Below are 9,660 nucleotides of genomic sequence, written 5' to 3'. Positions count from 1 at the left end.
GGCGGCGGCGGCGGCCAAGGGAAAGGGACTTCCAGGAGGCAGGAGCGCTTGTGCGCCTGGGGGCTCTCGCAGTCTCCTGCGCAGTGGTAGCAGTTGCAGGAAGAGCAGACGCCCCTCGGCTTGGGACGTTTGAAGCAGAGGAGCGGAGCGGAGCCACTGGCTGCGGTGGCAGGGCCAGGTATAAGGAAGGAAAACATGGCGGCGGCGGCCTGAGGAGGCGGCGGCGGCGCGGGAAGCTGCTTCGCGGAGATCATGGCGGAGGCAGGAGCAGGGCAGTGACCGGCGCTCCGAGTTCCTGCCGCATCGGGCCGGGAGGCTGTGAAGCGCTGCGCGCCCCTCTTCGGGGCGGCCGGGCTCGCCGGGCTTGGACAATAGCGCTGAGGAGTCGGAGGCGAGGAAAGACCGGGGCCCAGAGGTCGGGCCCGGGAGCGGGCCATGCGGGCGGTCCCGCGGTCCCGCGGCGGCCAGCGGCGGCAGTGAGGCCCGTGAGTCCTCCGCTTGCGGGCGTCCTCCCGCCTTGGCTCCCGCGTGTCCCGGCCCCCCTTCCTGGGCGACTCCACCGGGGCCTCTGCCCCGGCCCCCGGGCGGCACGATGACCGACACCCGGCGGCGGGTGAAGGTTTACACGCTCAACGAGGACCGGCAGTGGGACGACCGGGGCACCGGGCATGTGTCGTCCGGCTACGTGGAGCGGCTGAAGGGCATGTCCCTGCTCGTCAGGGCCGAGAGCGATGGTAAGTGAAGCCCCTTGCGGCGGGACCCTTGCCTTCCCCCACGGCTCCGGGCCACATACCTGGTTGTTGGGGGGCCACTGGTCTTCTAAGAGAACGGAGGGGGCGGCTGGGGCTGGGGGCGGCTGCCGCTCTGGGGGAGGGCGGGCCACCAGCACCCCAGTCCTCTCGGAGTGAGCTGCATAGAGAGCGCTGGAAATGTCTTTTTCTTGCCAGCGCCTGGGTGCACTTGCGGGGACGAGGGGAGCCCAGCACGTTTGAGCTGTGCCGTCTGGGCGTGTGGAGAGGTCGGGGGCCTAGGATCGGGAGCCCGGACCGTGCTGTTCTTTTGCACTAGAGTGACCTTGAGAAAGGCACTGATTAATCCGATCTTCTGCCTTAGTTCATCTGTAAAGCAGGCGTGAAACTTTCTCGGAGCGAAGAAAGTTCTTAGGTGTTTCACTCTTTGGAGAACGTTTTGCTGTGGCCTCCCCCCCCCCCCCGCCCTTTTAAAACTGTTTTTCTGCTACATTTTTTTGATCCTGTTGCAAGTTGGCAACACCGGTTCATGGATCTGGCAACTCTGCATTCGGCAGAGAAAATGCTTCTTTATCTTGAGAAGATAGATTTGTGTTTCCCAGTGTTGTCTTTTTCACTAATGCAGAATTTTGTGTACAGTTTGTGTAAACGTCTTGCAAGTGTGGAACTATTTTATGCGAGCTTTTTTGATTACTTAAGTGAAAAATCACAATTTGGTTCAGTTAACAGGTGAGGAGAAGTTGGCAGATAACTTTAAAACCTTTGGTATTTGCTGTAGTGCCTATGCTTCGCATATTTTGAAATAGCCCTTACGGTTCAAAGACCCAGTCGTTTGAAAATAAGTGTTTCACATTTTTCAAAACTTTCTTTAGGGTTTGCCACTTCCCTCTGTGACATACCTTGAATTTCCCTTAAAATGTTCACATCACGTGAAAGTATTTCCAAATTGTTTCTTCTGAATTGGAAAACCTGTCTTGTTACATTAGTCTATAATTTCACTCTAGCTATTTGTTTGTTACAATTGTAGTTGTTCTGTATCTGAATTATTACAAACTCGTCTCAAGGAATTTTAATTGGACTTTCAACCCAGAACTCCCAATTTCATGAAAAACAAACAAGACTCACCCTGCTGTAATTAAAGACTCTAGGGACATTGATTTTCAATTTGAATTGAAAAATTGTAAATTAGAGTTATATTGCCCACAGGTTATCTTTATAAGACTATCCCGAATAACTTAATGGGAGAGAAATTAACTTCCTTTCAGAGGCATTTAAAGGATTTTGAATACATTGAGTATATTTTTCTGAGGCCTATTTATTTGCATCTTAAAAATACAAGTTTGAATGTGTTGGTGTGCTTTTGTATGTGTTTATCACATAGTCACCAACTACTCTCACATCTCCTTCTTTGCATGTTTGGAAAACTTTTCACATACTGAGTTGAAAAGTATGGGCTTTGTATGTTCATTTAACTTCCAGATGAAAGTTTGTGTAGATTTGTGATCAATTCTTTGAAATCTCATAACTAACGAATAACCACATCACATACTTAATTGGACACATTATACAGAGTCCTTTGTTTAAAGTGTTTTTAAGCATTAAGTTTTAATGTCATACTATCCTAGGGAGTCCCACTCTACTAACCTACTAATGTAGGGATCTGGTTTTTTTCCCATTTTTATTTTTACCACTTTGGAAATAGCCCCTAAACTCCCATCCTCCCTTGGGGAAAGTTTGGGACTTTGCAGTGAAACAGGTTGAATGGCAAAAACAAAAAGGCCTTAATTTTTTATCTATTTTATTTTTACATATTGATAGAAAAAAGAGCTGAAATAAATGTAACTGATGTGCCCTTGTTAATTTAAGATGTAAGGAAAACTAAATCCAAAGAATGGTGGGCGTAGAGGATTGCAGCATACTTACGAAATACTGTCATTAATAATCTCTAGTTTGATGATTGTTTTTTCCTAACAGGAAAACTCCAAATAGGAATGATAATCAAAATTTATTGAGTGCCTACTGTGTGCTAGAGATTCTTTACTTGTATCTGCTGATAAAAGTACTATTATTAGTCATATTTTGCAGATGCGGAAACTGAGGCTCAGACAGCCTTTGGCTTGAGACTTATTAATAATCATTAACTGTTTATAGTGTGTTTTAAAATCCCTTACTGCTGTCCTACTTGCGTTTGCTGCTTTATACTTAAAGGCTCAAAGTTTATTTCAAAGAACATGAAAAGAATTTTTAGCCTAAAGATATTTAAAATTATAGTTTATGTCCAAGCCATGTGGGAGTTTTTATACAGACTGCTAGTTTGGGTCATCCATTATTGTCTGCTTCTCCCATTCTCCATTATGGGATAATTGAGAATTTTCTTTTTATTGTGGTGAGCAAAGTGGAAAGCATTTCTGATTTTCCATAAAATGAATCCTTTATCTTGTTAGAGGTGCTTATACACTAAACTGAAAATCAGGAAGGTAATTACTGAATGGAAGTACTTGTGGCCTCCCTGTTAACAGCGCACATCTTTCTGAGTAAGTCTGCCTTTTTCCTCTGAACTGGATGGTTTGGCAGCTCTGTAGCTCACCTTTCCTTGGAGGAGAGAGATGTCCGGCCAAGCTACTAAACCCATTCTCTAGGTTGCATTTTTTTTTTTTTTTTAAGATTTTATTTATTTATTTGACAGAGAGACAGCAAGAGAGGGAACACAAGCAGGAGGAGTGGGAGAGGGAGAAGCAGGCCTCCCTTTGAGAAGGGAGCCTGATGCGGGGCTCGATCCCAGGACCCTGGGATCATGACCCGAGCCAAAGGCAGACACTTAACGACTGAGCCACCCAGGCGCCCCTCTAGGTTGCATCCTTATTCAGTAGGTTCCTACTGGCAAAGTGTATTGTAGGAACATAGCCCTTTAATGAAGATAGATTACCTCATTTCTCGGGTTTTTGTCATAGCCAGCTACCTGCAAAGTTCCATCTTCCAAACAAAAAAAATTACTTGGTATTGTTTTTTTCTTCTTTCAGTTTATGCTGTACCCGTTAGGTTGCGTGAAGGGTAATGTCGTCCCTTACTTGCCTTGTCACTTTATGTTCAAATAATTCTGCTATTGCATTATGGTTTTTACCACTTCCACCTTCCAATTTTAGAATTGATAAAGACTTTGGAATTTCTCCACACACTGAAGGATGTCTTTTTAACATAAAATCAAATCCATGCTCTTTATTCTGGATTACTTGCCAAGCATCAAGAATAGTGTTCTTATATTTGGTTTTTACCTTAAGTTTTATAATTTTTACATTTCAGAATAGTTCATCTGTTACCTGAGTTGCCTCTTAAAAGGTTAAATTTTCAGTGTTATTTGAGGCATGAAGAAAATGAGACATGGGGAAATGTTTTGTTCAAGTTAGTACTGCTAGCTAATGGTAAAAACTAGAATCCTGTACCTCTGCCTCTTGTAGAACTTGGTTGTAGGTAGTGCCTCACCCCCACTATAATTAGAAAAGGAGGTCAGAGCACTTTAGGTGGAAAGCCTGTTTTGTTTTGTTTGGGCTGTTGTGGTGAAAGAAATGAACAGAGATAAGTACCAGCAATTTTTTTTTTTGCTCTTATAAATTAGTAAGCAGTATAGAATCTCGCATACAGTAAGCATTCCAGATTTAGCTACTGAGAAGAGCTCAGTGTCAGTACTGGGAGAAATACTTCGAAAAGTTCATTTAAACCCTTTTTTTTCTTCTTATGTAGACCTACTTTGTAGAAAATTACTAGGCCTAGGGTAAGCAAACCCTTATTTATCATCTGTGTGTGGTAACTTCTGACAGTTTGAAGTCCATCAGCCACGCTGGGTATAGGTGATAGGGCCTGAGTGTAGTGAAAGCCTGATGCAGGCATGGGACCTTGTAATGTAAAGCTACCCCCGCCCCAAGCCTTCGTTTCAGTTTTTAAATGCCGTGTATAATCGTGAGCCACAAAATCAGGAGCGGGAACACAGACTAGGTTTAAAGCCTACACTAGTGTCCTGTCCAGATGATATTTTGGACTTCGATTCATTTTTGATGGTGTTTTCTTCCCACTAATGAAGCACCGTACTTAAGCTCCTGCCCTTAGTTTTGAGCATTGATAAGGACAACATATCAGCAATGCCTAGATGTTGAACTGCTTACTATGGAGTGACAGAGCTGGATCTTGTCATTCTGAAATCCTTAAGTATTTATCCAAATCTAAACTAAGACCAGGACCTATGTTTCTGTAACTACCTGAATCTGATTGGTTGGTAGATTGATATTGAAAATAGAACCATAAAAGTTACAGAAACTCTCTAATATCTCATTTCTCCAGTGAAAGGAAGTGTTATCTCCTAAACAAGTGAAATTTCTAGCTAAAAAACACTGTATCTGAAAGATTAAAAATCTTAACAGTTTTCTTGGAATGGTTCCTAAATATTATATACTGAAATGTTTTTCTTAAGCAGTGTAAAAACCTGTTGGCTAACCTTTTGTTCTAACATGTTTCTGGATCGTTGTTATCATTACTAATTTTTCTACTGTTCAACAGCTTAGTGATGCTCATGAAATGATATTTTGTCCATGCTCTAAGAAAAATAAGTATTGGATGCTGGTTATGTAGTAGATGCTGGGGTAGGCACTTCAATATGAATTTTTAGTTAATGCAACAACCCTATGACATGTTATTTTTTCTAACCATAAGTCTTCCTGTATTGATTATTTGATTGGATAGTTCAGTGGTCTTTTTTTCCCTGCACTCAGCCAGAAATCTAGATATTTTTTTTTTAATGTACAATCTTTCCATTTTAAAATATTTGCATGAATTCAGTATATGAGTATGTGTGTTAGAGTATGACTCAAATAAGCTGTCTGCTGGCTGGATCCAGGCTGCAGGCACTAGTTGTAGTTCTCTGATTTAAACACTTTTGGAATGATATTTCACTCTGCACTACCAGCTACTTCTCACCCCATTCCCTGGAGGTGTTTGTTTTGATAGAGGTGTATTGGGGATTGGCAACAGAATACAAGAAAAGCTCTCACATTTCATTTTACAGGAAAAACAAAGATGTTGTGAAGCAGGGAGGGAACATTTTTAATGACCTAAAATTGTGTATACTCGTAATTGTACTAAATGTTGTCCATCTTTGCTTATCTGTGTTTGACGGCTTCTATTCGCAGTTGTCTTGGTGATGTTCTGGGTGGCATTTCCCGTCCTATACCGTTGTTCCCCCATTTCCTGAGTATATAGACCTCCTTTTTGTCTATTTGGGGCATCTGTTTATGTCAGGATACACAGATCTGTCATCTAAGAGTAGCACAGTCTTTCGTTGTATATATTTAATTCACACAGTGCACTGTTGGTGGCATTAGAACAGCATTTGTGAAAACTTCTTCCTCAGGATACCTTTCTACTCTTAAAATTGGGGATCCTCAAAAGCTTTTGTTTATGTGAGTTGTAGCTACTGATATTTGCCACATTAGAATTTAAAACTAATAATTTAAAAAGCTTTTAAGTCAGAATTCAGTGAGAAGAACGTCACTGTTTTACAGTTTTACAAATCTCTTTAATGTCTGGTTTAATTTTTAAAAAAGGATTCTTAACCTGCTTCTGCATTCAGTCTTTTGCAATAACACAGTATAGACCCTGAGAAAAATAAGGGTGAAAAAGGTAAATAACGTCTTACTAGTAATACTATGAAAATAGTGTTGATTTTCCACACTCCTTGAGGTCCCACACATTGAGAACAGCTGGCGTAGAGATTGTTTTTAGATTTTTACCATTACAGACACTGCTAGTGACTTATTTGTTCATACACTTGGCACTGTGTGAAGATGTAGGCTAATTTCCTAGAACTGTTGAACCAAAGAGGACTATGTTTTTTTTTTATTTTTTTTAAAGATTTTAATTTATTTATTTGAGAGAGAGAATGAGAGATAGCACGAGAGGGAAGAGGGTCAGAGGGAGAAGCAGACTCCCTGCTGAGCAGGGAGCCCGATGTGGGACTCGATTCCGGGACTCCAGGATCATGACCTGAGCCGAAGGCAGTCGCTTAACCAACTGAGCCACCCAGGCACCCCTAAAGAGGACTATGTTTTAAAAGCTTGGTAGAGAAAGATAAAATGACCCTCTCAAAAAGTTGACTGTAGTAATAGTAAACCAGAATTAATTAAGGACCCTCTTTATTTTTTGGAGAAGTATGTGTATAAATATGGACTTGTAGGCCTATCAGAGCTTCTATGGAACAGACTCACAAGCACTTGCTGTGCAGGAATACTCTTTAGTTCACCTGAAGATGGTTGATTTTGCTCGTGGTCTGAATGAATGGATTCTGCAATGACAAAGTGAATTACATGTATTGATGCATTCCCCTTAGTTTGATCACTGTCCTGATGTTTCTTTGTGTCTCCGTATTTCCTTTCCAAGTGTTTAGGTTGAAGGTGGGAAGGCCTTTCTCAAGTCTTGATATTGGGGTTTGCTGTGTAGGCTCTTCTTTGGTCTGTGTGATGGAGTGTCTTTGTCAGATGGTGAGGAGGAGGTGTCATGGAGAGGGTGAGAGTGAATTCTTCTTGGGGGATAAGGGCATCTATTTTATTGGAGAGGATAGGTATGTTTCTCAAATAAGTTTGGGTGGGGGCCGTTGTGCATATGTGCTTCAGTTATTAAGATAAACTGAACCTACCCTGTATCAAAAGCATGTGTTCCCCTTAATGAGAACCATCTGTACCTCCTGCGATATGTTGCTTGAGGTCTGCTACTAAGGACCATCTTCCTCATTTCTCTCCTCTTGTCTCTGTTACCATGATAAATGCCTCTCACCTACAGTTGAACTCTACATTCCCAGCCATACCCATATATTACTAGGATGGAATTGCTGTTCCCAGTACTCTAGCTATAGCCACTGATACAAGTAAACTTGTTGGGAGAAAGGATTGTGTTAATGCATATTAACACTCAACTGGATCTTTTTCTCTTGATTGGAAAAGCACTGATAACTTGATCCAGTAGAAACTGAGATGGGGGAAGGGAACCTAATAGATGGCCTAGAAATAAAACTAGAAATGTGTCTTTGTTATTATCCTAGCCCCCAAACTAAAAGGCAGTTTCCCATGCTGCAACCTCTACAGCCTACCGATTTCCTAGGGAGCATGGTATTTGGGGACCAGAGCTAGACTTCCTAAGGTGGTGTCTTAGACCAAAGCCATGGGATATGTCTGTGATGTGTTTCAGGAGAGATATTTTTCCTTAACATCTTGAATGGCCCAGTAAAGAAAAACTTGCCAATACCAGAAGCTTCCAGTTATCTACTTATTCTTGTTTTAGCTAGGGCTTTGGGAGGGCACACTTCCAGCTTTCGGTTTGGGATTTTTCTTTTCTAATTTCCCTGACCCTGTAACTTGATGGAGAGTTTCGAAGCAAATGCAAAAGGGATTGGTACTTGAAAAATAATAGTTAACCCCTGCTGGTTTTTGTTTTGTTTTAGTAGCAGCCAAGCCAGGTGTGTGGTTTTCTTTCTTTCCTTTTCCTTTTAAGTACGGGCCACACCCAGGATGGAGCCCAGCATGGGGCTTGAACTCCTGACCCTGACACTAATAAGACCTGAGCTGAGATCAAGAGTCAGATGCTTAACCTACTGAGCCACCCAGGCACCCCATCCTTTTTCCTTTTTTTAATTGAAGTATAGTTGACACCCAGTGTTTCAGGTGTGTTTCTTGAAAGCACAATTTGAAGTGCTAACTTCACCCCTCTTTGCCATATGTTGTTTACCCCTACTCTTAAACTTAAAAAAAAAAAAAAGTTTTGAAGTATAATAGAAAGTTACACAAATGGTAAGTATTCAGCTTGGTGAATTTTCACAAAATAACCAGCACTCAGGAAGCCTGCTTCATGTCCCCTTCACAGTCATTATCTCCCCCTGCCCACTAGCACCATAGATTAATTTTTGCTACTCTTTGAACTTTATGTAAATAGAATTATAGGGTACATATTTTTCTCTGAGGTTTCTTTCATTCATGTTTATAAGAGTCATATATGTTGCATTCATGTATTTGGTTCATTAACATTACAGTGTGGTATTCCACTGTATGAATATCTATACCCTTTTTTTAAATTAACATTGTTCATATGCTATATAATTCACCCATTCAAAGGGTATAGTTCATTGTTTTTTTAGTATATTCACAGGGTCATGCAACTATCCCCACAGTCTTTTTAATTTTTTAAGAATCTCTATACCCAACGTGGGGCTCAAACTTACAACCCCGAGATCAAGAGTTGTATGTTCTACTGACTGGGCCAGCCAGGCGCCCCACCACAATCTAATTTTAGAATATTTTGTTCTCTCTGAAAGAAGTCATGTACCCATTAGCAGTCACTACCCATTCACTCCCCCTTTCCTCCCTAAACAACCACTAATCTACACATCTTTCTCTAATTTGCACACTGTGCATTTTATATAAAATATATAGTCTTTTGTGACTGGTTTCTTTCACTTGTAATGTTTTCAAGGTTCATCTGGCATGTATTTTTTGTGTGTAGCTGACCAGTATTTTATTCATTAGGTTTTGGACCTTTGGATTGTTGGCACTTTTTTACTATGAGAAATGCTGCTAAGAACATGTACACATATTTGTGTGAGCATATGTTTTCATTTCTCTTGGGTATACACCTAGGAATGGAATTGTTGGTAACTAGCAATTGAGTAACTGCCAAACTGTTTTCCAAAGTGGATGCCTTTTTACATACCCACAGGCAAAATGCATGAGGGTTCCAGTTTCTCCATGTGGTTGCCAACACTTGTTATTGGCAGCACTGTCTTTGATTATAGGCATCCTAGCAGGTATTAAATGGTCTCTTATTTGTGGTTTTGATTTGTATTTCCTTAAGGACTAATGATGTTGAGTGTCTTTTCATA

General features: G+C 41.4%; 1 protein-coding gene across 2 annotated transcripts in view; it reads left to right on the top strand.

Annotated features, from left to right (window-relative positions):
* Positions 1-592: 592 nt before the first annotated feature.
* PPP4R3A (protein phosphatase 4 regulatory subunit 3A) overlaps positions 593-9,660 on the top strand; it is a 36,373-nt gene continuing 27,305 nt past the window's right edge. For both annotated transcript variants that reach the window (XM_025869465.2, XM_025869464.2), the window contains exon 1: positions 593-734. In XM_025869465.2, the coding sequence (XP_025725250.1) occupies positions 593-734 (142 nt within the window). The remainder of the gene's footprint in view (positions 735-9,660) is intronic.

This window comes from Callorhinus ursinus, unplaced genomic scaffold, assembly GCF_003265705.2.
Source record: "Callorhinus ursinus isolate GAN/ISIS: 27379988/994484 unplaced genomic scaffold, GSC_fseal_2.0 scaffold8, whole genome shotgun sequence".
Classification (NCBI taxonomy): domain Eukaryota; kingdom Metazoa; phylum Chordata; class Mammalia; order Carnivora; family Otariidae; genus Callorhinus; species Callorhinus ursinus.
The sequence above is the reverse complement of the archived record's forward strand: the minus strand, read 5'-3'. Positions and strand labels throughout refer to the sequence as shown.